This window comes from Sus scrofa, chromosome 1 (genome assembly GCF_000003025.6).
Source record: "Sus scrofa isolate TJ Tabasco breed Duroc chromosome 1, Sscrofa11.1, whole genome shotgun sequence".
NCBI classification, from domain to species: domain Eukaryota; kingdom Metazoa; phylum Chordata; class Mammalia; order Artiodactyla; family Suidae; genus Sus; species Sus scrofa.
In genome coordinates this window covers 99438468-99464425 of record NC_010443.5, presented here as the reverse complement: position 1 = coordinate 99464425, position 25958 = coordinate 99438468, and the positions used below count along the sequence as shown (strand labels likewise).

At 50.2% G+C, this 25958-nt stretch overlaps 1 protein-coding gene across 5 annotated transcripts in view; it reads left to right on the top strand.

Annotated features, from left to right (window-relative positions):
* MYO5B (myosin VB) overlaps positions 1–25958 on the top strand; it is a 392693-nt gene that overhangs the window by 346509 nt on the left and 20226 nt on the right. For 2 of the 5 annotated variants that reach the window (XM_021093008.1, XM_021093019.1), the window contains exons 23-30: positions 6435–6519; positions 7741–7889; positions 8963–9082; positions 10961–11101; positions 14692–14757; positions 17122–17361; positions 18463–18563; positions 19693–19809. In XM_021093008.1, coding sequence (XP_020948667.1) covers positions 6435–6519; positions 7741–7889; positions 8963–9082; positions 10961–11101; positions 14692–14757; positions 17122–17361; positions 18463–18563; positions 19693–19809 — 1019 coding nt within the window. Of the gene's footprint in view, positions 1–6434; positions 6520–7740; positions 7890–8962; positions 9083–10960; positions 11102–14691; positions 14758–17121; positions 17362–18462; positions 18564–19692; positions 19810–24799; positions 24878–25958 lie in introns of all 5 variants that reach the window. The other 3 variants (XM_021093027.1, XM_021093028.1, XM_021093023.1) reach the window with 2 other exon arrangements.

Genomic DNA, 25958 nt, shown 5'->3' with positions numbered 1-25958 from the left:
ACATAAGAAACTGGCCTGAGATGGTTCATTAAGTAGCAATGTCCACCTTTTTCCAGGAAGAGAAAAAGTGGAAGCAAATTTCTTTCTCTAAGGCTGTGGGGATGGGCAGGTAGGGAGCTGGCTTTTCCCACCTCTTGTTCTTCTCTGCTTCGTCAGGGTTTAATAGTTATCAAAGGCACGGTGTCCATTCTTAACAAACACTGAATAATCAGACAGTTGGTTTCTTCTCGGGCTTGTCTAGCGGCCTGCTCCTGGCTGAACAAGATTGATGAGACAGGCGGAGCAGGGAGGGAGCCAGCTGCTGGTAGATTTTAATTAATGGATTTGATATTTCTGTCAGCAAATGCTGAATTGGAACTGGCATCCCGGGAAATATGGGGTTCCCCACCCCTAAGAGTATTCTCAGTGCCCAGCCATGTGACTACGCTGCCTTGGGTTGTGGGAGGCCGGGTATCCCTGGGAGCAGGAATTGACCCCACCGTGTCCACAGAGCCTGGGGCAGTACCCCCTATCCCTGCCCCACCAGCCACATGAATGAGCTGACACCCTTCCTATTACAGGTGGCCGTTGTTGTGGTCTGCACTTAGGCCCCAAACCCCCTTTCCTTTTAGCCTGTGTGATGTGTATTTTGTTCTTTCTTAAAGTTATCAGTGATTCCTATGCTGATTGAGTTGTTTCGTGCCCCTGAGGAAAGAGACATGACTCCCAGGGCTGCCCTTAAGACAGAGGCAATTGCTTATTATTCCAGAATCTGCTCTGAAGGTTGCCTGGTGTGGCCACTGTGGCCTGGTGTGGTGCAGGGTTGTGGGTGGTGAGGTGTCTGGCTCTGTGTGAGGGTCCTTGACACCTTGGAGCCCCCAGGCCTTGAGTGTTTAGGCTGGTGAGGTTGAGGTTCTGCGTTGTATCAGTCGTCAGTCACTGAACCACCCACTGATAGTTACCTTGGGGAATTCTAGTATAAAGGTTTTGGGTTTTTCCAAATAGAAGTTAATGGATCCGCCTTTGGGGGTAGTGGTGTTCTTACAGTGGAATATTTTGAGTCTTCCCCCCAAAGGGGAAGGGACCAGGACTTCTTTGGCTAGTTAAGACTCATAACTGTGCTCTCAGCAGGATTCCTAGGTCATAAGATGGCTGATGGTTATTAGAACGAGGACCCTGTGCCACCTCATGAAAAATGATGTAAACTCTCAGCCCTTCATTCACTCAGCAGTTATTTATTGAGTTTTGAATATTTGTAAAACACCATTCTGCACACTGGGGCACAAGTAAACCATTTTAAAAGTTTTTTCATTCTTATGGAGCTTAAAGAGAGGGGGTTATAGAGAATGTGCAGGCAGGAGGCAAATACAAAGTATCTCTCATGTGCTACAAAGACACAAAGCAGAAAACAGGGATAGAGAGGGAGCTGTGGGAGAAGGGGTGTTTCATTCATGATGTCCAGAGATTCTCTCTGAGAAGACACCCGAGCAAGGTGAGTGACCATGAGGACTTCTAGGGAACAGGTGGCACATGTAACAGCAGGTGCACCAGTCCTGAGACCAACACAGTGGCCATCCGGCTGAGGTGGAGCGAGGAGGGTGATGACGTCAGACCAGGGAGGATCCTCTGACTTTGAAGGTGAAATTGGCTGTGAAACCTCCAGAAAGAAGAGCACGTCTATGTCAGGCACTTGGTCCTGCAGCACCGCCAGTTCCCTCCTGCCCTGAACTCCTTCTTGTAGCTCTGGCTGTTGGAACCAGGCATGGAGGCCCGCTCCAGGCTGTCGACATGGGTGTGCTTCCTGTGTCCGCCTTCTGGCCTGCTGGGGTGAGGGTGGTGTAGTAGTTAAGAGCCTGGGCAAGATCTGCTCAGGGGCACAACCAGCTATGCTGTGGCCTGGCTGTGTGACCTTTGGCCAGTGTGCGAACTTTTCTGTGCTTTTGTTTCCTTAGCAAATAACAACGGCACCTACCTCAAAGGTATTAAGTAGATGTATAATGGTGCCTAAGGACACAGGGAAAGCTCAGTGTGTTTGCTCATTATTCCACCAACTAGCCTGTGAGTGTGTGTAGGGCATGAGCTCTGCCTTAGCCTGCATGGACTCCATGCTCATTCCTAGCCCGTGCCTTGGCACAGTGGGTGCTGAATGACAGAAGTGGCCCCCGTGGTGATGGGCCAAGGGTCTGTCTTCTGCCAAGCCTCACCTTGAGGGCTCCTCTTTCGATGGTGGGACAGACACTCCCCAGTTGAGAGCGCTCCTCCCTTGGTTTACTCTCTCTAACTGTGTGCGTGCCTAATGCAGCCACATGTCCAGTTCACACTCTGTTTCTGCACCATTTCCTATGAGCTTTCTGTCCACTCTTCCTCTTCGTTCCCTCCTCTGCTCAGGCCCATTACTCATGGTCAAAGTAACTTTCCAGGTATGTAGCATGTTCGTGCTTATTGACCTTGTTCTCAGTGAGCAGGCCAGTAACCCTTCCAGAACTTTGCAGAACCAGAAGCACTGTCCCTGCCAATGGTCATGCCTGTGCCTTTCTATGAGATGGAAGGTGCACAACAGGGAGGACAGAGGACTCGGGACACTGCAGGGGGCAGAAAGGCATCACCCAATCCATTTGTCCCATGGTTTTCTACTAGAAAACTTGCAGTTGGCTCTTTTTTACAATATAAATACCCAACTTGAAAAGGCAAGTCAAGACAACCCCAAACCAAAAGCCTAGAGTTAAATTTGTATCTCCAAAGATTGTAACTAATGAAGGCAATTACTGAGCTGAGGGATTTGTTTCATTTAACTTACCAGGGACTAAATCAGCTCGGTAGGAACAGGATCAACACCAGTGTTGGTTCTTAGTTCTCATAATCTGTCCCAAATAACCCTTTAGAGGGAAGAAACACTCCCAGTAATATTGCTTTGCAAAAGTTAAAAGATCCCTCCACAAAAAAAGAAAGGAGTTGCTGAAGGATGTTTAATGAGCCCCAGACCTTGCAAGAGTGGTATGTATCATGCTGAGGGGAATACACCTGCCTGGCTCTGTGTTAAGTGTTTCCCACTGCAGTCCACATCTCTGACAGCAAATGGGAGGCCATGAGGCTGCAGAAGTTTGCCACCCGCCATGTCTGCCAACAAGCTCCCCATATGCTAACTGGCTAGGAAGACTGGGGGTGGCCAGCGCTTGGGGAAGTGTGGCTGGGGAGGCATCGATTGGAGCTGAGTGTGGGGCCCAGGCCTCTGCTGTGGGCCTCCCTCCAGAATTCCTCAGGTGAGGAAGAAAAGCAAAGCTCCCCAGTGCCACTTTGATGAATGGCTTAGAATAACAAAGCTGCGTTCATTGATGCCTGCTTTTGGAATCAAGGCCTTGGAGGGAGATGGAGGAAAGAAATGAGGCTTACCCACTGCAGAAGGTTTTTGTGGGGAGCCGTGACTCTCCCCACCCTGAGTCCTGGCTGAGACAGTAGAGCACACACGTGTTTGCAATGTAGCTTCATGGTCTTTGGCTGCATTCAGAGGAATGGCCTGGCATCAGGTCCAAGGCGTGGTGATGGAAGGCACCTTCTACTGAGCCTATGACACCTTTGATTTCAGAGAGACCTTCACTGTCAGTAGGATGCTCAGAGGATAGTGATGAGCCATGAGCGTGATGCAGGATCTTGAAAGCTGTTTCCATGTGCTCTGTGAGCTGCCCTCGTATTCAGGGTGCTCAAGGGGAAGTGAAATCCTAGTTCCAAGGCAAGTCTGGTTACCTCACAGCCTACTCAGAACACCCACCCCCCCGGTCCCCTGGTTCAGGGTGGAGCCTTGCTCCTCCAAGGTGGATCTAAGTCCTGCCCACCTGACTGTGCCACCAGGAGCTTCCCTCCAGGCAGAACCTGGGCTCTGTTTGGTCCAGGTTCACACCACGAGGTTTCTTCTGTCAGTCATTCTCAGTTTGCCTTTACTTGTACATCTAGAAAAGGGAAAGTCATGCTGATTATTTACCAAGCTAATTTAAAAGTGCACATGAGGTCATTGGGTGGCAAACTGCCTTACTAGAAGCAAATTAGATGCATTTGAAGAGTGGTTTTTTTCCCTGTAGTGTATGTGCCTCCTGAATTGAATTATTTGATTAAACAAGCACGTGTATTCTAGATATTAAGTCAACTATAAACCCATTTAAAAAGAAAAAAAACAAAAAAACAAACAAAAAAACTCCTTTAAAGGAGTCCTGATTTTTGCATGCTCCTTTACTGGATCTGCAGGGCTTTTCATTCAACAAGCATTGGGTGCTGGTGTCAGCCTGGGTTCTGATGATGTGGCAGCCTGGACCATGGCCCTTTGGTCTACACTGAGGCCTCTGGTCCAGGTTGAGAAGACGGGCAAGGAAGCAGGGCATGGGGCGGGGGAGGGGGACTCCACAGTCATGCACAGGCCCTGCAAGAACAGAACAGCAAGCATAGCCCCCACAGACACTTGAAGGGGAGGAAGGCTTCCTTGAAGAGTGACAGATGAGAACTAAACCAGAAATTAACCAGTGAGGGCAGGGAAGAGCGAACACGGCAAGAGGAACAGGGAGACGGGGACGGTGACTAGAAGGTGTGCAGAAGCCGGAGCTTTCAGAGATCATCCAGGGTCAGAGGGAGAGAAGCCATTCAGAAACTGATTCTCCCTCCCTCCACCCACCCAGCCTCGGCTCTTCTCAGTCCCCCTCACCTAAACCATATGTCACCACTGCCATGTAGAACTATTCCTATTCCTGGGCCAGGCCTTCTGTACCTTTGCACCACTGTTCTCCTGCCTAGACAGCCTCTCCCCTCTGCTGCCTGTGAAAGTCCACATCTGTGCCTGATCCAGACAATCTGCTTCTCCTGTGAAGCCTCAGGGATGTCAGTGCTGTCCCTGGTTACCCCCTCTTCCTCCTCATAACCCACTTCAAGCTGGTGGTTTTTACAGGGAGCGATTCTGCCTACAGGAGATTGGTTGTCACAATTGGGTAGGGGAGCAGTGTTCTTCTAATGAGTCAAGGCCAGGGACACTGCTGAACACCTGACACCAAACAGGACTGCACCCCCCTACCCCAATGAATCACTGTCTTCCAGGTTCCTAAAGGGAGGACCATGGACCTGCTCCTGGACTCCAGCCCTGTTGGAATTCTCTCCTGACTTTCTACGTGAGGCTGAGGATGGGGAAAGCAGTCCTCTTAACACATCTCTTGGTGCCTTAAGCTTGTTTTAAACACAACCAGTTGAAATTGCAAACCTCACCATGGCTTCTGCCCTTCAGCCAGCCTCCCTGGGGCCCCTTTTCCTGCTTTTACTGCCAAAAGTGGTCTAGCAGAGTTTGAAGGGTGTGCAGGTGGATCCTCTGGGATCTGTGTGACTGTCTCCCCCGCTCCTGGATTCCATGCTGCAGTATCCCAGGTGGCAATCCTGGTAGGTCACCATCTAATCTCAGACCCTGCACTCAGCCTAGTTACCATGTGTTGTGTTATTGTCCTGAGGATGGCATTTTGAGACTCTTTCTGCACAGGCTGGGAAGAGAACTCTCCCAAGTAGATTGTAAAATGTAGCAGAGGTAGCCAGGACTAGAGGAAGCGCAGTCATTCATGCCATCATTCAGCACCGTCTGTGGGGATGCTTGTCACTCAGCCCAAACACTGGGTGCCTGTCTTAACACTCATCTTTTATCTTTTGCCACACCTAGCACAGGGACACCCACGATTTTAATAAAGTAGCAGGTTCACTGACTATAATTCCCATACCGTAGCTAAAAGTTAATAGCAAGCTGCCTTCCCTGTCCCACCATCTGGGCTGTGCTGGTCTAGTGAGATGGGTCGCGGGAGAAGGCCAGAGATAAGTTCTTCACCATGAGCTTTGGGCTCTCCTGAGACTCAAATATGAGGGCTCAAGATTGACCAAGACACACAACCAAAGGCAAACAGGCTACTTATCATTATAAGTTCCTGAACACAGCATATGAGCTCGGCATAGACTTTTCATGAGGCTTTTGTGGGTGTTGAAAAACCATAAACAGTAGTAAACTCATCTGTCTTGTTTTAATGGGATTTTTCTTTCAGCGTACAATTTTTATCTCCAAATGGAAGCAGCTTTGGCTGATTCAGTATTCTTAAATAAAAAGAGCATTTAAGCATAACCAGGGAGTTCCCAGCAGTAATGGCTCAGCAGTAATGAACCTGACTAGTACCCATGAGGACGTGGGTTTGATCCCTGGCCCTGCTCAGTGGGTTAAGGATCTAGCATTGCCGTGAGCTGTAATGTACGTTGTAGATGTGGCTTGGATCTGGCATTGATGGGGCTGTGGCATGGCCAGGAGCTGCAGTTCTGATTCGATCCCTATGCTGCAGGTGCAGCCCTTTAAAAAAAAAAAAGCATAACCAGCTGAAGTTCAAACCCCACACAAGGAGCCTTTCGTCTGCCCAGCTTCACAGGGAAACATTTTCCCCTGCTGCTCTCTCTTTCAGCGAGTTGCAGACCTGGAGCAAGAAAATGCTCTGTTGAAAGATGAGAAAGAACAGCTTAACAACCAAATCCTGTGCCAATCCAAAGGTAGGTACCAAAGAGATGGATTTTTCATTTTTGGATTTCAGTTTCTTTTCCACACTGATTTTCCCTGAATATTTCTACCAAGCATGCAGTTAGTCAAGATGCTGCAGTGGGGAAAGGGTTTTAATAGAAGACAGATGAAAAAGAAGGGTGATCTTTAAGATTCTGCAGCCGACATTTGGCTTCAATTTAATGCAATGAGACTCACACATAATGGGCAATGTAATGCATGGGGTTTGAGTTAGGAAGCCCTCACACTCAAAGAGTGACTATGCAATGTGCCACCGTGTGGCCTTGAGCAAGTCCCCTAATGATGGTAGTCCTCAATTTCTTTGTCTGCAAAATGGACATAAAGGTATAGACTTTAGAACTTTATGTGCTTAGGATGGCACTTGACACGTGATGAGCCCTCAGGAGCTGCCATTATTATTTTTAAATTTATCTTTAGCATCCAGAGTCCCTGTTTCTTCTACCCAGTGGGTCATCCATTAATGTTTGCTGAAGAGAAGGCCAAGGGTCAGATCCCAAGTCACCTCTCTCTAGCACCCACGACCCTGGGCCACCATCAACCCCCACATGCCGCTCAGCCAAAGAGGAGCAAGGCCTCCAGACCTGGGTCTCACCTACTCAGTGAAGCCTTAAGCAGCCTGCTCCCCTCTCCCATTGCCAGCTTCCTCCCCTGTACCACGAGAGAACTGAGCCTCCTGTGTGCACAGAGCCACCCAGCATGGCTTTGTTGAAACCTTTAACTGTTTTTAATTTCCCTTTAAAAATGTCTTCTTTCCACTGCTATGAATGAGAAGTCTGGATGCAGAAAGCCCATCTAGGTTAGCTTTCTGCCTTCCCTTTTCCCCCCAACATTGAATCTCCTTGACTTGCCCTGCAGTCCAGGAACCTGAAAGCCCACCAATGGGGAAGAAGCTCCAGAGCAAAACCTGGGCTCTCCCCTAAACGCTGCCGGCAGTAGCTGTGACAGTTGTCGCACGTTAACCGAGGGAGCTGCCGTGACTTCTCTCCCCCAGCCCCCAGCAGCGGGTGGGCCTTCTCCCCCTGGGAAGCCTGGGGCCTGGGGAATGGGTGTCCCTGAGCTCTGCCATGGGAGGTCACCCAATATGTTGTGCCTTGTCCTGGACAGCCTTTTATAATGAGGAGGCATGAGTGGGAGCACGTGGGAGGGGAACCCATTCTGAATAAAAACCACAGCTTGGTACGCTTGCTTTCCAGACGACTTTGCCCAGAACTCAGTCAAGGAAAACCTCCTGATGAAGAAGGAGCTGGAGGAGGAGCGCTCCCGGTACCAGAACCTGGTGAAGGAGTATTCCCGGCTGGAGCAAAGATATGACAACCTGCGGGATGAGATGACCCTTGTCAAGGCAAGGAGGGCTGCTCTGCCACCTACTGCACCAGCCCCCATCTGGCTTGGCCGCCCCCGCCCCGCCCCCTGGCACTGCCATGCTGAGTGGCTCTGTGCCGCAGCACCAGTATCACTGTCCCATGTCCTGAGGGTGGTTACACAAACAAGCAAGTAGCTGGGTGGCGAGTCATTCCCAAGGACAGCTCCTTTTCCAGCTTTGGGGTCTTAGATCTCATTTAGAACTTGGGGGGAAAATTCCATCCACATGAATGTGCTCTCTTGTTTCCTGTTCTGGGAAAATCCCCGTGTGTATACAGTAACTGTTTGGGGGGGGCGGGGCGAGTGCTGCAGGCAGGCCCGCAATGCAGATGCTCAGGAATGTTTTCATGTTTCAAGATTTGTCATTCTTTTGTAACTGTTCTCTCTAGAAATGCCTATTCAAACAAGATCACATATGTTAGTTACATAGAAACCCGGAAGAGAAGCTGAATAGGCACATATATAGAAATCTAAAATTTTCCTACCAAGATCAGTTTTCACTCTCCAAGCCAAATCAGATGCAAGTGGGGAAAAAACATTATTTTTAAATGAACAGTATAAATGGCAAGCTCTATTTCTCCTATGCTTACTATTTTCAGACCTAGAGTCCATGCAGTGCAGGTCGAAGCAGAAGCCGTTAGGAGCCAGTGCACAGTGTTGTCTTCAAGAGGGAGGCTGATGACAAGACTCTCTGGGTACATCTGGGCAGTCAGGTGCTAGGGGTTGTTGCCGCAAGACTTTTCAGAGAAAGTGGCCCAAATATTAGGGATTTGCATTTCATTACAAGACATACGGGAGCTCCATAAGTCCCACTGTGGAACCATGTTCTCTTCCAAGTGTCATTTTGTGGTTTAGCTGGATGGATGGCTTGTGAGAACTGAGGGCTTTTTTTATGGGAACAGCTATTGAGCCATCATTCCAAGAAACAGCGGTACCTATTCTTGCTGACAAATGAGGCAGAAGTCTAACTCTAGGATCTGCTGTTACTTGCAAAGTAATAGTTCTTATTAACATGAGTTCATTATGAGTTTTCACATTGTCTTCCCTGAACAGCAAACCCCAGGCCACAGGCGGAACCCATCAAACCAAAGCAGCTTAGAGTCTGACTCTAATTACCCCTCCATCTCCACATCTGAGGTCGGAGACACAGAGGATGCCCTCCAACAGGTAGAGGTGAGTGAGGTGGGCTCTCAGCTGCTGTCTGTGCCCCAGAGAGAGGGTGTGTGACCTGTGTGGGACTCCCACAGCACTGTTCTATTGCTGGTGACCACAGGGACCGGGGCCCATTCCCAACAGCAGGGTCACTCGGACTGCGGTAGACTTAGAGATGGTTCTCCAGAGTTAATATTTACTGTGCAAGGCCATACGTTGTTGTTCCCACTCTCCATAAAGGAAGATCCCTGATTCCTCTTGCAAAACTGAAGACCTATTGCAGAGAAGTGAAAAAGCTGAAAAGCTAAGTCATAAAAGATAATCATTTATCATTCCTGTTTAGAATCACAACACATATAGTAATATCAATAGATAAGTAGGGAAATTTTCTTCCCTGACTTACAAGCTGGATAAAACTCGGAGAACAGCAACAAATATCTGAAACAACAGATATTTGCTGAATGACTGTATCTTTGTCAGTAATAGCCTCTTAGAGTCACTAAATAATAATGAATCACACAGTGGTCTTTATAGTCTGTGTGTAACTGTATCAAAGGTACATAGACGATTTTTCCTCTGGCGTTTGAAAGGCAGAAAATCACAAGCACATAAAACCTTATGAAGCACATGAAGATAGATGTGGAAGAGAGAGTTATAAAAACAGATGTGCTTTGAGCACGTCCTTGTGCTAGGCACTGCTGGCGGCCGCTGAAGAAACTACAGTGACTGACCCCTGAGAAGGTTCCTGCCCTCGAGGAGCTTGTCTGATGGAAAGTTAGACACTGATCAGTTGATGGAAGAAGTTTGTAATATATTTTCAGTTACTGTTAAGTGCTGTAAAGGGAAGGATGATGAGAGATGGCGAGTGACGGAATGAAGGGTGGAAGGTTAGAAAAGGAGATCTTCCTAGTCAGGCTCTGTCTGCTGGACAGTTCTCTGTAGTTTGCTGCCTGCCATATGCATTTAGTAAGCATTTAATGAATGCAGCTTATGGTCCTTGGTTTTGCTCTGTAGTCTCCTAAGTCAGATTTCTGGAGGCTTTGTCAGCCTGAACCCCAGACGCACCACCAGGGTGTTTTTGTGTATGTGATCGTTTGTGTGCAGGCATAAGCCCTTCCATCAGTGGATTTATATTCTTCAAGAGAGCGCAGGCTGGTCCTTGGGATGGGCCAGAGCAGCGAGCCCAGAGCAGGCAAAGCACAAAGCACATGTTAAGTGCTGGTTGAACCGAATTATGTTGTCCCATATGTCCATACATATACTTTAAAAGTCCACATGGATGTGCTCCTGCAGATACATGTCTGTGCATGCACACCCACCCAGGACAGACCCTAGAGGGCACAGCCAGGCATGAATCTGAAGGAAGAAATCTGCAGGGAAATTGAGGCTATGAGATCTGTTGGATAAATGGGCCCCCTGGCAGGGTAAATGCTGGCTGGGTTTCCAGGTGTAGTCAGGTGGTGGACAACGGCACATTTACAGCCATTAGGACCACATTGCTCCATCATCACGAAGCTTTCTATCCTGAGTTTTACAGTTTCTCTGGTGTGAGACCATTTTCTGGACATGAGCCCTTTTACCTTCCAAGTAAAAGGGCTGTGTCTTTATCCATTTGTTCCTGGAGTATATGATCAGTTCTTTTAAGTGCTCGCACAGGAGGAATACATATGGCTGAGATTCAGATGTTATCTAGACAGAAAATGAGCCTGAAGCACCACCTTGAATATGCAAAATGATGGCCGGTTGGCAGTGGCTTCATATCTGAGGCATGGGTCGAGGTTTGGGAGGGCGAGGGGAGACAGACAGCTGCTAGAGAGGCAAGCAGTGAGGTGCTGAGTGTTCCCTATGGCATCGATGCCATTAAAACCTCCTCTCCCTGCTCCCTGTCTTCCTTTGAAGGAAATCGGCCTGGAGAAGGCAGCCATGGACATGACAGTCTTCCTGAAGCTGCAGAAGAGAGTGAGGGAGCTTGAGCAGGAGAGGAGGAAGCTGCAGGTACAGTTGGAGAAGAGAGAACAGCAGGACGGCAAGAGAGTCCCGGTGCGTGAGTGAGGGGGCCGGGAGCCCGCAGAGTGACCCCGCTTACTCCTGCCAGGGCTTCGGGGCTGGGTGGGCCACTTGGGGTCATGAGGGGCTGGGTTCCAGAGAAGAGCTTCATCTTGTATCCGAGGCATATTGAGTCTTCTCTGCAAGTGCTGCACGTCTCCCCAGTTAAGCAGGAGTAAACTTCCCAGGTGCCCCCAGGGCAAAGTATTTCCAGTGGTGAAACGAGCAGGGAGCCTATGGCACTGTCTCCCACTTGCAGAGTGAACCAGGGTATGATCAAAGGATAAATACAGTTGGTCCTGTATGGCTCCGGCCAGGGGTGCCCAACCCTCACACAGTTGAAAATTCACTTAGGGCTTGTAGTCAGCCCTCCATATACACAGATTCACCATATGTATGGTTCTGCATCTGAGGATTCAGTGATTGAAAAAATGCATGTATAAGTGGATCCATGCTGTTCAGACCCATGCTGTTCAAGGGTAGGAAGTACAGGCGGAAGTCAAATCTTAGGGAAAACTGATGCTCTTTCATACCCAGAATCTGGCTTGGACTTGAGTTTAGCCCCATTATGTCAGGGACAGACCAAGTTTGCAGTCATTCAGCCTTCTTTCCCAGGATAGCACCCTTGCCTCAATCCAGTTCATTGTCAGTGTCTTGGGTCTTTAAAAGATGTTGTTTGAATCCTTCATGTCCCCAGATTGTCCCTTCATCTCAAGGACCCACTGGGCACCGATGCTAGTACACTCAGCACCTTCTGGTGCCAGGCTCCTAGTAAACTGTTCAAAGTGTTTATTAAGTGAGGGGATGCAAACGCAAGAGAGATCCCCGGAGTGACTAGTTTATGAGCTCAAGAAATGTGTAATCTCATTCAGGAGGGCCAGACACAGGTGAAAAATAAAAAATAGCGTTAGTGGTGCTCAAATAGATGCAAGGTTGAGTACAAACAGGTTGGTGCTGTAGGAATAGAGAGTGCCCACTGCCCTGAGCAGTGATACGGAGAAGGGGGCCGCTTGTTATGAGGACCACTTCTGGCCATTTGGGACATGAATCATCTCATTAACTAACCTCGTGGTGGGTTTGCAAAAGGCCTTTGGTCTGTTCTCCAGCCTGAGCGGCCTCCTCAGCTCCACCCCCACCCCACCCTACACACCGTCTCCTTTTCTAACACCCAACTTCCCTTCCCAATCAAATGAGATTCAGAGGCTGATCTGTGTTACTGGTAAATTCTTGAGTTTTTTCCTGAGCAGTAAGTGGGGAGGTCAATCTTGCTGATGGGTTTAAAACTCTCAGGTGGATTAGATTCAGAATGAAGAGTGAAAGGATTAGGTTTATAAATGACTCATTCAATTAGATGAGAAGCTGCCCTGACAGGCAAACACAAATCACACGGATGAACAGATGAACAGCGGCACAGACCGACAGACCGACAGACCACACCCAACCTCAGAGTTCCTGGCCACCCAGCTGCCCCTAGACTCACTCTGCACGCTCCCACCACAGAAACGCCAAGTCATTTTGGAACCTTGGCTTTAGGACTTCTGTTTGTCTTGATACCAGATAAAAAAGGGTGTATATCTCATTAAAAATAATCACTGAGAAAGAGTAAGAACCACAGGCTTGGCCCATAGCCCTGTAACATGCATTGAGGGTCTCTGTTTAAGGACCTTGTTTCTGCCAGCGTTCAGTAAAAAAGGCAGAAGTGGGGCAAGGGGGGGGGGGCGTATGGAATTCCTCCACAGAAACCCTGAAACTGAGGCCTTCAGAGGTCATGGTCTTAGATCTGCCCGTGGGCCCAAGAGGAATTCCGGGCCACTTGCATCTCTATTCTGGAGCAGGATGGCCCAGGTCTTGGCTAATGAGAGAGGCCAGGCTCTGGATGAGGAATGACAGGGGGGTCTGTAGGGAGTCCATCACTGCGGGAATGACTGAGCCTGCTGTGAGGTGGGGCCTCTGGCACAGCCAGCCAGGCTCTCCGTGTTTTGACTGCCCACCATCCAGCTCCCATTCCCCAGGTCTGACAAAGTTACTGGGGCTACCAGGGGTATCCCAGTGGACTGTCGACTTAGAAACATAACTGCTAGTCTCCTTCCTCTAGCTTCTCAGGTTTGGAGAGATCATCTCCATTTTCCAAGAACCTAATGCACTCATCAGTAATCCAGTCATGGAGCAAACCCACACTGTGTAGAACACAGGTGCAGGCCTCTCTCCAGGGCAGCAAGATTACAAGCTGACCCTGTGCAGTCATACCCCCATCCTCTGGGGATGGCGGGAGACAAAGCAGAGACTGGTACCCAGGAGAGTTGCTCTCCTAGGGTGCGGGCTGGAACTACGACAGCCAGTGCAGCAGCCCTTGACTGGGTGGGCTACAGGAGGTGCTCAGATCCAGCCCATCTCCAAGCCTGGGGCTCACTGCCTCTAGCCGCAGCTGGACTGCAGCTTGCTAGCACTGCAGATGATCTAATCAAGCAGGTTCTAGCTCCAAAAACTCTTCTTATTCAGAGGCTATCCCCCACTATTTGAAATCACCCCACACAGTTAACCATTTATGAAAGTGGTTCTACCCCTTCTCATTGGCCAAGTCATGTCCAACAGCTGCCAAACAGTTATAGGTGTCATTGGCTCAGCTGAGTCCTAATGGGCTGATAGTCCCATTGCTGTTATCCATTCCCACCAGCTGTGGCATCGTCATGTTGTAGAGTGACATGGAGGAAGCAGGCTTCTCCACAGGTGCTGAGAGTGACTTAGATGGGAAAACAGAATCTACCTGTGCACACACACATCTTCCCAAAACAGAGGGTCTCCTTAACCTCATAATAAGTACACAATTATTATATGTTAACCCTCTTAATAAGCACACAAGTCTAACCATGCTAGTTTCTTAGGGCTGCTAAAACAAAGTACTGCAAACTAGATGGCTTAAAACACCATGAATTTATTCTCTCTTGGTTCTGGAGACCAGAAGTCAAAAAGTAAGGTGTCAAGAGGGCCACAATCTCGTAAAGCTCTATGTCTCTCTGAGCAGCTGGCATGGCTGGCAGCCCTTGGTGTCCTTGATTTGCAGGTGCATGACACCAGTCCCTGCCTCCATCTTCAGCTCACGTGGCATTCTTCCCTGAGTGGGTGTCCTCTCCCCTTCCTGTAAGGACACCAGTCATGTTGGATTGGGGCCCACCCTAAGGACTTCATCCTAACTTGATCACATCTGCAAAGACCCTATTTCCAAATTAGGTGACATTCACCTAGTACCAGGGATTAAGACTTCAATGTATTGTGTTGGGGGACATAGTTCAACCCATAACACAGTGTTATACATATTCATCCTGTGATCGTGTGAATAAAGTTATGTAGGGGGCCAGGGCAGGCAGGGGTAGTGATTTATGGAGAACTTTGTGATGGCCTGAGGTAGTGAGCTGCATTTTGGAGGCAAGAACGACATGGACATACAGAGGGTAGGGGGCCCAGGTACACGTGCAAGGGCAAAATAATCATGACTTGGCCACCATGGGAACTCCTCCTGTGGAACAGCTGCATTGTCATCCGTGGAACAGCTGCATGCTCACCTCTCTGCCTCTTTATCCATGCAGGCGGAACAACCAAAGAATGACTTAGATCTGGACCAGGATGCAGATCTAGCCTACAATAGCCTGAAGGTAAGATTCTTGGAAGACAGGCTTCCTTGACCTCTCACCCTTGGGAGGATGGAGTCTGGGCAGCAGCAAATCCAGTCCTGAGGTGCCTTCTGCTAACATGTGGAGCCGTAAGGACACCATTTCCTCTTCCCGCACTTGAGCTTCTTCATCTTGGAAATGAAGGAAATTGTGTATTTACTCCAAGAAACCACAGTATATGCTAATGGGTCCCTCTATTATATACAACACCCCTGACACAAATTTTATGAGTTTTCCACATCAAGCAATTCTCTAGTTCTCTGTGGACACTTAACCAAGTATCCTACAGTTCAATTCCATTCAATTCAAATTATTCTCCACCTGGTGTAACCCACTGGTTCTCCAAGAATAGTCCTGGGACCAGCAGCATCACTGGGAACATGCTAGAAATGCAGATTCTTGGGCTTTAGCCCAGACCTGCTGAATCAGAAGGGGAGCAGTCAGTTTTAATGCCCCCTCCAGGGATTCTATTGCCCACTCATCTCAGCACCAGTGTTTCAGCCTGGCTGCGAGGCACTGCCTCCAGGACTCCCTTCTTAAAATCAGGCTCAGAAACTCCTCTCTTCCATTCAGCTGACCCATGGGAACATGCCCTGCTCTCTTCCCGCAGCTCCTCTGCCAGCACAGGCTTGGCTCAGAGAGGGCTCAGTAAACCCTTGTCCAAAAATGTCACAGCTCCATCGCTGTCCCACTCTGCCTCTGTTGCAAGGCTAGAATCTGAGGTTGCAGGACCTGGTTGTCCCTTCCTTGCCCCTGGCCAAACCTGACTTGACCTTGTTGTCACCACAGGTTCCCAGATACAGCTTCTGGGAGCCAGAGTAAACTTCAGCCACCATCTGGCCTCAGTCCCTTGAACCACACCTGAGAAAGAAAAAGCTCCAGGGCTGCAAAGTGGGACCTCGAGCCAGAGTGAGGCCCCAGGGCTTCTGCCTCCAAGCCCAGTGCTCCTTCACCAGGCAGGGCTGGCTCTCCTGAGCATGCACACTGCCAACAGAAGGAAAATCACTCATGCTCTGAGTTCTTTAACTCCTGAACTTAATCACGATAGGATTTATGAGCTCACCAACAGCCATTCAGCAGTAATCAAAATACCTCAGAGCCCTCCTCATTTCTGCATAATCCCTGTCTCCACTCATAGTTCTAAATCTCCCAGATGACCACACGGGTAGCAGAGTGCTGGGAAGGACCTTGGACCAGCCTCTAACCCCCCATGAGCCTTCTCCACTCCATCCTCAGCTTCCTCGTTCATTAGAGTAAGGGCTTGTACCAGTGGTCTCTTAGGTCTGTGATCCTATCTCCCTGTAATAGATGGGCAACCAGTGCCCACTTGTCCATATTCTGTTTTCTGTGGAAATTTTGAGTCCCATATATTCCAGGGCCCTCTCAGCAATTTATGTGTAATTATCACTTTAAATTATCTGACTTCATCTTAAAGACAGAGTTAAATATTTAGATAGAAAATTTTAAATACATTCCAAAATTGAGGTTCGACAGTTTTTCCTCCATTAGCGGTGACAGTTGGTGGCTTTCTGTATGCCCAAAACAAAATCGTTGGTCTATCCTCCAAACACTAGTCCATGTGATGCCTCTTAGATAGAAGGGGAGAGAGGAGTTCCTGTCGTGGCGCAGTGGTTAACGAATCTGACTAGGAACCATGAGGTTGCAGGTTCGATCCCTGGCCTTGCTCAGTGGGTTAAGGATCTGGAGTTGCCATGAGCTGTGGTGTAGGTTGCAGACACAGCTCGGATGCTGCGTTGCTGTGGCCCTGGTGTAGGCTGGTGGTTATAGGTCTGGTTAGACCCCTAGCCTGGGAACCTCCACATGCTGTGGGAGTGGCCCTAGAAAAAACAAAAAAATAAAATAAGATAAAATAGAAAAAAGGGGAGGGATGCTGTCTAGACAAATAAGTTTATGGTATGCAGCATTTTATATTCTTTCTTGGAAAGTAAGACAATACTTGAACATACTAGGGTTCTAGGAAGTCCTGTTCTAACATGTTGTTTAAAAAAATTGTTAACCCCAGGCTTCCACAAGGAAGGGTTTTGGAGCTAAATTGGCTTAGAAACACAAATACCATTGAATCACTTAGAAAAATGCGACCATGGAGGCATCGTGTCAGATCCTCCGCATGGATATCTCAGGGTTGTGGGTTCAAGTCCAGGCCCCAACTTTGCCTGCTTGCTGACATAGTCAGAACTGCAGCTGTGTGTGTCCAGTCATTAAAAGGGGCTCTTGGCCACGCAGAGCTGACTGGGCAGGTGGTTAAGGAAGGTGGAGGAGGAGGCCCACCTGAGGAGGGCGCTCTGGCACCAGGGAGTAATGGGGTGTCGCTGGGCCTCCTTCCAGAGGCAGGAGCTGGAGTCGGAGAACAAGAAGCTGAAGAATGAGCTGAATGAACTGAGGAAAGCCGTGGCCGACCAAGCCTCAGCGCACACAGCCGCCCACGGCGCCCCAGATGGCTATAGCCTCCTGCTGAACCAGCTGAAGCTGGCCCACGAGGAGCTGGAGGTGCGCAAGGAGGAGGTGCTCATCCTGAGGACCCAGATCGTGAGTGCGGACCAGCGCCGCCTGGCGTCCAAGAGCTCGGTAATGCAACCACACCGCTGCAGGGGAGGGGTGGCGCTGCTGGGGCCGCACTAGGGGAGAGGTGTTTTCCTTACATACCTCCACCTGGGAGGGGCTTCAACCTAAAAGAACAGAGTCTTGCTATAGAGTCTCCTCCAAAAGAACAGCACGACTTTTCATGGGAGACTTTATTGGAAGATTCTAGAATTTTCTGAAGATACTCAATACTTACAGGTTCAAAAGGAACAAGGCACAGAATTGGTGAAAACCTGGGCCATGGCCTGAGCAGCCCTCTTGGCCTGTGTTTTCACACCCAGTCTTGCCCTTTGCTTTTTCCTTTGTTTCCTGGGTTGAGAAGTCTTTCCCTCTCTTAGCCCTCCCAGGCTGGCAGGTCCAACTTCTCCTTCATCTCTTAAGGTTTCCACCTCCTGCCCAGATTGAGGGCTGGGAGAGTGGGGCCGGAGGCCTCCTGGGGCACTCGGGGCATGGGCCCTGGAGTGTGAGGGGGCTGGGACAGGTGGGCAGTGCTGAGTTAGAGCATCCTAAACTGACTTCAGTTGTGCCTTCCCGATCCGGGTGCCTTCCCCTCGAGGGACACTGTCCTTGCTTTTCCCTACCACCACTCCTCACTGGCTGCCTTTCACTGCCAGGCCTGGTTGTTCCCTGACTCTTGCAATATGATATGTTTTTCCTTTTTTTTTTTTTCTTTTTCTTTTTCTGGCCACACCTGCAGCATGTGAAAATTCCCAGTCTAGGGGTTGAATTGGAGCCACCCCTGTCGGCCTGTGCCACAGCGCACAGCAACAGCGGATCCAAGCCACAGCTGCAACCTACACCACAGCTTGCCTCAACGCCAGATCCTTTACCCACTGAGCAAGGCCACGGATCAAACCCACATCTTCATGGAGACTGTCAGGTTCTTAACCCTCTGAGCCACAATGGGAACTCCCCCAGTGTCATTTTTAAAAGTTCCAGACTGGGTTTAACCACTGTTATCTGAGGACTTCCTGGGCCTTCGTCTCTTCTCACAGGCTCACTTTTATACTTCTGTGTATAAAGTCATTTCATGACAGTTGTTTGTATAACCAGAGTTATTTATTTTTTTCATCTGGGACATTCTAGGAGCCGAACATCAATGCCAGAACAAGCTGGCCTAACAGCGAAAAGCATGTGGATCAGGAAGATGCTATCGAGGCCTATCACGGGGTCTGCCAGACTAACAGGTAAGTCTCTCTCGCAGTATCTGTGCCTGGAGGGGCAAAGGAGAAGGCCCTGTCCAGCCTGGAGCTTGGAGGCTGCTCCTCCAGCACTGAGCTGACGTGCGCTCAGCCTCAGAATGGTGGTTATTGTAGGAGATAAAGGAGGAGGAGCAGACTTGGTGAGTCCCATGCACTTAGGAAGCCTGCTATTAGCTTCAGCAGGACTCCAGTTAGACCTTGGAGCATCAGAACCCAGATCCTCAGAAGGGCCCTGGGAATGGGCCCTGGGAGGTTTGACAGGAGGAAGGGGGAGGACCGGCTGGGAGGGACTTTTCCCATTGAAACGGAAGCAGGCGCACAGTGAGCCTACCTGAGTGGTGATGGTGGGGAGCTGCTGCAGCTGTTTGCCGCTGCCGTCTTTACTTAGCCCAGCCGATGGGCACCCACAAGGGTGGGCTCCCTGCCCTGTCACTTAAGATACGGAACTCAGGCTACACACTGCAGATCCTGGATGGGAGAATGTAACCATTATTGACTAAAATAAATCTCCCTGGATTTTCATGAAATGACCACCTCTGATTCCCCCTCAAGGAAGAGTTACCCAGGGTTAAGGCGAAAGAAAATGACTGTCTGAGGGAGGCAGCAGCACCCTGGGACGCAAGATGGGACAGGGACCCCAAGGTAGTGCGGTCGAGTGTGTGCGCTGGGGAGCTCATTCACTCACCCGCTATTTAGGGACACTTCATTACTGCTCAATGCCCCAGTTTCCTATCTGTGAACTGGGAACAGTCATAACAGCTACTTTACTGTGGATGGTGACTGAGAAGATTAGGCGAGTCCGTGTAAAGCCCTCAGCACATTGCCTGCCTGCACTAAGCATGCAGTAAACATCAGTGCTGATACAGCCGCTGTTACTGCCTCTGCCTCCCTGTGCCTCTGAGGCCCTTGTAAAAACACAACTAACCTGTTCTCTGGCTCCCTTTCTCTTAAACCTCAGCTAATTGAATGTTGAGCAGTCACAAAGCATTTGTTCAAAATTGCTGAAAACAAGTGCATCCAGAAATTGTCAGTAGGTGGCACTGGGCGCAGCATGAACTTGTTGGCAGGCATGTGAGGGCTTCCTGGACATTGATTTCGAGATCTTCTCATCTAGCCCCTTTCTCATGGTTGAGGAAATGGAGCTGTGCAGGCTCACGGAGTCAGGGTGGCCTCCAGAAGGACTGACTCCCAGGACCGGCTGCCTCCAGCGCACTGCAGAGGTGATCCGAAGGTGAAGGCCCCCAGGAAGAAACTCGGGTTTTATTTCCAGAGAGATGTACTTCTTTTCTCTAAAGGAGGGAGAGGGGAAAATGAAGGTGAATCTCTGAATGCCAAAACCAAAGTCAAGATTTAGTCATTTTCAATTATCTTGGGTGACGATAAGAAAGGAGATGAATAAGAAAAAGAAGCACAGGTGATATTTGAAATTTAACAAAAAGAGAAAGAGGGAAACCGGGAGCTTGGTCCTGACAAGCGAGTGTGCATATCTTTGTGATCTTCATAAACCATCCCTGTTATCAGCTGCCTTTTATTCATCCAGATGGTTGTCAGGAATCCAGCCCCAACTATAGGTTTTCCCAGGGGAGGCTTAATACCCTGGATTTGTCTTCCTTTGCAGCAATAATGATGATGGTGATAAAATAAAAATAGCTTTTCTTATATCTTAAAATAATTCCATTCCCAGCAAGCCCAGGGTACAATAGTGAACTAATAGCCTGTGAAACCAAGTTAAGTACAGGAAAGAGCAGCCGCCTCGGGGTGGGGGTGGGGAGCCAGAGCCTGTCTCACCTGCAAATGACATTGGTGTTTTGTCTCCCTTCCAATCGCGGGAATCCCAGCAGCAGGGAGGACCACAGTGGGTAGGCTGGCAGGGCAGGAGGAATGGGCCTGCGATTCCTGGAGCCCGGCTGGCAAGGGCATCCTTCGCGATCAGGACCACCCCCCACAAAGGTGCTTTGAAGACAGAGTTGCTTTTCCTCGCCTACTATTTTCTTGAAATGGAGGATATTCTGCTTTAAATACAAACTGTATTATGCAGGGATGATTTTGGAGTCGGTGTGGTTGGAAAAATAATCTATGCTCTCCCCTAGGAAAAAACTCACACTTGTACACTTAATTTTGCTTAGATTTCAGGAGGAAGTGGAGACAACCCCCACCACCAGCACTGGATCACAGCCTCTTTAAGAGTCCTGGTCTCCAAGTTCAGAATTTCTTCATTTGCTAACTTGCATAGTTTATAGAGTTATTTTTTGACCTTTGCCACTGGGTCTTTGGTTTTCAAATTGTGGGAGAGAAGCCAGTGCTCAGGGTCTGCTCCGAGAAGAGCCCCAGGAATACATAGGGCCCTTCTGCTTCCAAATGCTCTCTCATTTTCACATCTTGGGAACCAAGGGAAACCAACATCATTATTACCATTTTATAAATGGCAGCGCTAAAGTAAAGAGAGGGCTAGTCCATGCCCAGAGACAGGCTGCCGCAGATAGGCAAGGTGCTGGGAGAAGCCTCCTTCCCAGGGCTGTCTGGAACCAAGCCTGCAGGGCCTACCTGGGGGAGACGGGCAAGTGGGCTGGCAGATGATCCCGGCTGCTCTCAGGCTGGCCTTGCCTCTGGCCTTGCCCCTGGGGGCAGGAGTGTGGCCAGGGCTCAGGCCTGGCTCTGCAAACATGCTCCTTTGGCCACGGGTCAGTTCAACCCAAGCCTTGCCAAGTCTGCGGAGCTCCACAGCAAGACTTAGAGTGCATTTCTAGACTTTTCCTCAGGTCCCAGGAAACCTCCTTGCAGGTCTTCTCTGCCCAGCAGGTACCAGGAAACAACAGGGGGCCCTTGGCACGGAGAGCAGCTGTGCTGTTGCCACCTGAGCTTGGGCAGGTGAACCTGGGATTGTTAGCCCCTAAAGAGCCTGCGCAGGAGAGGAGAGACCTTATCCAAACAGGAAGGAGTTAGTGCAGCCGCTTTAGGGTGCTCTTGGAGTTGACAGTCCTTTGGCCTTGAGCCCCAGCTGCTGCAGGCTGTCCTGCTGGGCAGGGCAGAGCAGGGAGGATTGACTGCTTGGCTCCTCTCACAGCACCCACTCAGCTGCTCCTGCCTTCTAGCGGTGATCATTCCCTTATGTTCCTCCAAGTTCTCGTGGTCCCGAGAGACATCAGCACCATGTCTGTCTCTGTGCGCACAGAGTGGTCTTTGTAGAAATGGGAAACCACCCTCTCAAGCTGGCAGGAACCTTGTCTGTTTCTGTCCACAGACAGCAGGTCCTTTCAATGGTGGTTAGGTCCTAGTTTCACAGTTTGTGCAGAGGGAAAGTAATAGTATCCCAGGCCTTTTTTGTGCATGACGTTTACAAATTTAGGTCATATAATTACAAATCTAGAAGAAACCTCTCAGGTTAACTCAGCCAAGCGCATTGACTTCACACGTGAAGAACAGGCCCAGGGCATGTAGGATTAACTGGGCCAGGAGTTTGTCAGCAGAGGGGAGCTGTCTTCTGGAGAGCCTGGCTCTCCAGCAGCTTCCTCAACCTGTATCTTGCTGCCTTCTGCAGTTGGAGACTCTCCCCGCTGCTTATTCGCGTGTGGCCATGGCCTCTTTGGGAACAGGGCTCAGCATGGTGGAACATTTGTGGGTTCTCCATGAATATGTTTTAAGATTAAGTGACATCAAGGATTTAGATTTAAAAAGTAAATTCCTGTAAGCTTGTTCAGGGTTTTCCTTCTGAAACCACCAGGTGGTGCTCCCTCTCCAACCCCCCCCCCCCAGTGGTGTGGGTGGAGCTGGAGAGAGACCCTTTCTTGGGGAACAAAGGATGGGCCTGGAGTTGGTTGACTGGTTTTTAATTTACTCATGTGCCTGACTTCCTGAGCGCTGTGGAATGACTGGGCGGCATGGTTCTCTGCTCTGCACTTTGTGCACAACGCCTGGTATGTTATGGAATTAAGGATGCCAACTTCCACACTCGTTTCCACCCCCCCCCCCCCCCCGCCTGCCCTGCTGGGGCCAGGCAGCCACTCCTCAGTGCCTGAGGGGCCAGCCAGTGTGAGGCAGGAAGAGGCTTAAGACCAAGGCCTGGAGACCACCTGACTTCCAGCGCAAGTGTCAGTGTCAGGCAGGTGGTTCCCACCTTGGCATCTCTGCATGCCTGGAAATGAGAAAGTTGGAGGACAGGGACCCGCCCACTGGGTTTAAAGCACTAGCTCAGCGGCCAAAAGGCCTGAGTTAAATAATGTAAGTGTTAAGGGGTTCCTGTTGTGGCTCAGTGCATTACAAACCCAACTAGTATCCATGAGAATGTGGGTTCAATCCCTGGCCTCGCTCAGTGAATTAAAGGATATGACATTGCTGTGAACCACGGTGTAGATCACAGACATGGCTCAGATCCCACTTGCCTGTGGTGTAGGCCGGCAGCTGCAGTTCGATTTGACCCCTAGCCTGGGAACTTACACATGCCACTGTTGTGCCCTACAAAAAAATAAAATAAGTGTAAATATCCAAGAAAGGGGAGGTGCTAAGCTGTGGGCTCCCCCTCATGCAGCCCAGGCCATGAGCGGATTTGCAGTGGTAAGCGGACACAGGCCAGCTGAGGGCTCCGAGAAGAGAGAGTGTCTGGAAAAGCCAGGCCCGGGCTGAGGGGCCAGAACCCTGACTAGGAGGGGTCCCAGGGTAAACTGACCAGCAGTAGCCCCCAGCCTGGCTGGAGGGAGAACAAGTGTGACGATGGAGCAAAAGCCCTGGGTGGCCCTTGAAGCATCCTCACCATTGGTTTTTACTCGGCTCCTTTGCAGATGCTTCAGAGTCAGGTCTGCTGTGGGTGTGACCAGCTGTGCCCAAGAAGCAGCCCGGGTGAGCCCTGCAGGGGCCAGGTCCCTCCTCGTGTGGCTGAGCCAGGGGGAGATGTAACAGCCGCACCCCCCAACCTCACACCCAACCTGACGGGCATCCCTTGGCCCATGGCCTCAAATGCTCCTGGGAAGGATCGTTTCCCCCTGGGAATTAGGAAGGGGTTACTGGTCCTGGTAGCAGGCAGTGTGGATGCAGCTTCTGCTTCATAATTCCTGCCAGGAAAACTGGGATCAAACCAGCAGGAGCAGAGGCCCCCCCAGGAGCAGGGATGGAGGAGCTGAAACCCAGGGTTGGGGGCAGCAGGGCTCTGCCTACCACCCAGTCCCACTGGCCTTCAGGGGTCTTGTGTGTGCCCAGGGCTGTGTGAGACAGGGGAGGGGGGTAAGGGGGACTCCATGCTGGGGGAGTCTATGACATGTGCCTGCTCTCCAAGAATTCTGCTGCTGGCACTGGGCAGACACAGGGCAAAGGAAAAGACAAAATAACTTGCAAATAGGAGACATCTGACCTTCTGCTTTTTCAATTAGTAAATAGGGGTAATGAACCTGATGCCAGGGTCAAAGGGAGAAAGTTCAGTTCTCATCCTGCTGGTTGCCAAGATGCTAGTTGTTGGGTTTTTTTTTTGTTTGTTTTGTTTTGTTTTGTTTTTTTTAGTGTTATCTAGAATTATGTAATGTTTTCATTTGCATTTGCTGAAGTATAGTTGATTTAAAATGCTGTGCCAAACTAGCTTTATTATGCAAGACTCTGTAGTGAGGGCTGGAGTTAACACTTTTGTGCCCTTAAGAAGTGACAGGAGAGACATATGCCTTGAAAAGCAGATAAAATATGTAGCCTCCTTCCCTGTCCTCAGGGAGCCAGATGTCCCCGAGGTCCCACCCCCAGATCACTCGGGCATCTGGGAGGCCACTGTCCCCACCCAGTGCAGCTAACACCCTCACAGCGTCTGCACCTTCCACCCCTGCACGGTCCCCTCCTCCCTGCCCTTTTTTCATCTCCTGATTCTTTCCCCAGTTTGTTCAGGTAGAGGGGAGGACAGGGAGTGAACACAGGTGAATGCCACCTCCATTTGCAGCAGCATCAGAACAAGTGCCACCTCCGCTCTGCCTTCAGCATCGTGCTTTCTGGCTGGGGGTGCCCAGTGAGTCCCATAGGAGAGGGTGGGAACCCACTCTCCAGACAGTGACTGGAAGCCAGGAGACTTGGCGGAGCTGATGTTTGCAGGCACCCAGATGCCGGTGACGGGAGGGGAGGAGGGGGAGCTGAGCGTTCTGGAGCCTTCTCTCCTGCCTTTCCACACCTTGGCTGCCATCTCCCTTTCCCGGGCTCTCTGCTGCCCCATCTCTCCCCTCTACAGTGGATGCCCTTTTTCTGTCCTTTATTTCTAGCAAGACTGAGGATTGGGGATACTTGAATGAAGATGGAGAGCTCGGCTTGGCCTACCAAGGCCTAAAGCAAGTTGCCAGGTCAAATGTGTCCCTTTCTTCCTGTGTCTACTCCGTTTTGCCTGCTCGTGTCTATGCTTCATTGTTTTTCAGCTGGAGTGGATGCAAGGGTGCAGTTCACAGGGTGCTGGTGGGTAGCCCCTTGCATCGCCATCTGTCACTTTGTGTCCAGGCCCTGTGGATCAGGTCGGTGGAGGCTGCTTCTTGGGGTCAAGGTGATAGTGACTGATGGCCCAGTGGAACCTTAGAAACCAGCGGGTCCGGCTCACTCACTCTGCAGTGAAGGGATAGACCGGGGGTGGGGTGGGGGGTAGGGGGCAGGTAACGGGGCAGCAGGCCCGCAGCTCTCTAAAACACAGCTGAGAGGAAGTGAATTCTGTGTGTTTCTGAGTCTCTGCGGCCCCCATGCAACACACTGACCATCCTAACGGCAGGATCAGCCAAGAGCATCAGATGCGTTTGTGCTGCTGGCTGTGCTCCAAGTGCAGGGCTCCTCGCAGCCTGCCCTCTGGCACGTGTGCTGGCCCTGTGGAGCTCACAGCAGCTGACCAGCCCAGCGCCAGGTGTGCTACAGGGACATGGGGTCTGACCCTCACTGCGCTTCCCTGGGGCAAGTCTACTGGAGCTCACAGGGTATGAGGAACTTGATTCTTGAGCAGAAGATCCAGAATGTGAACCTGGTTCCATTGAATATGAATCTGAATCGGTAACCCTTTGGCCGCCAGCCCTGGGTGAGCAGTTTAGCAAAGAAGGTTAGACGTGTGCAGAAATTAATACAAACTGATGGTTGTGCCACATGTTTGTTGCCAGTGTGTGGCTTTTTGAGGCTGTGGCACAGATGAGACTCCCAGGAATAGATGGGGCAGTGGTCCTCAGGCTTGTTTCCCAGAAGAGGAGACAGGCTAGGCCAGGTGGCATGAGTGCCATCCCCAGTGCACTCAGCTTGGTGGTGGCAGAGCTGGAACAGGAGCCAAGGGCCTCATGCACCATCTCCCAAGTTCTGACTACTAATGACATCGTAGAGGTCCTATGACAGCAGCAAGAGCCAGAGTTCCCATTGTGGCTCAGAAGTAACAGACCCAGCTAGTATCCATGAGGACAC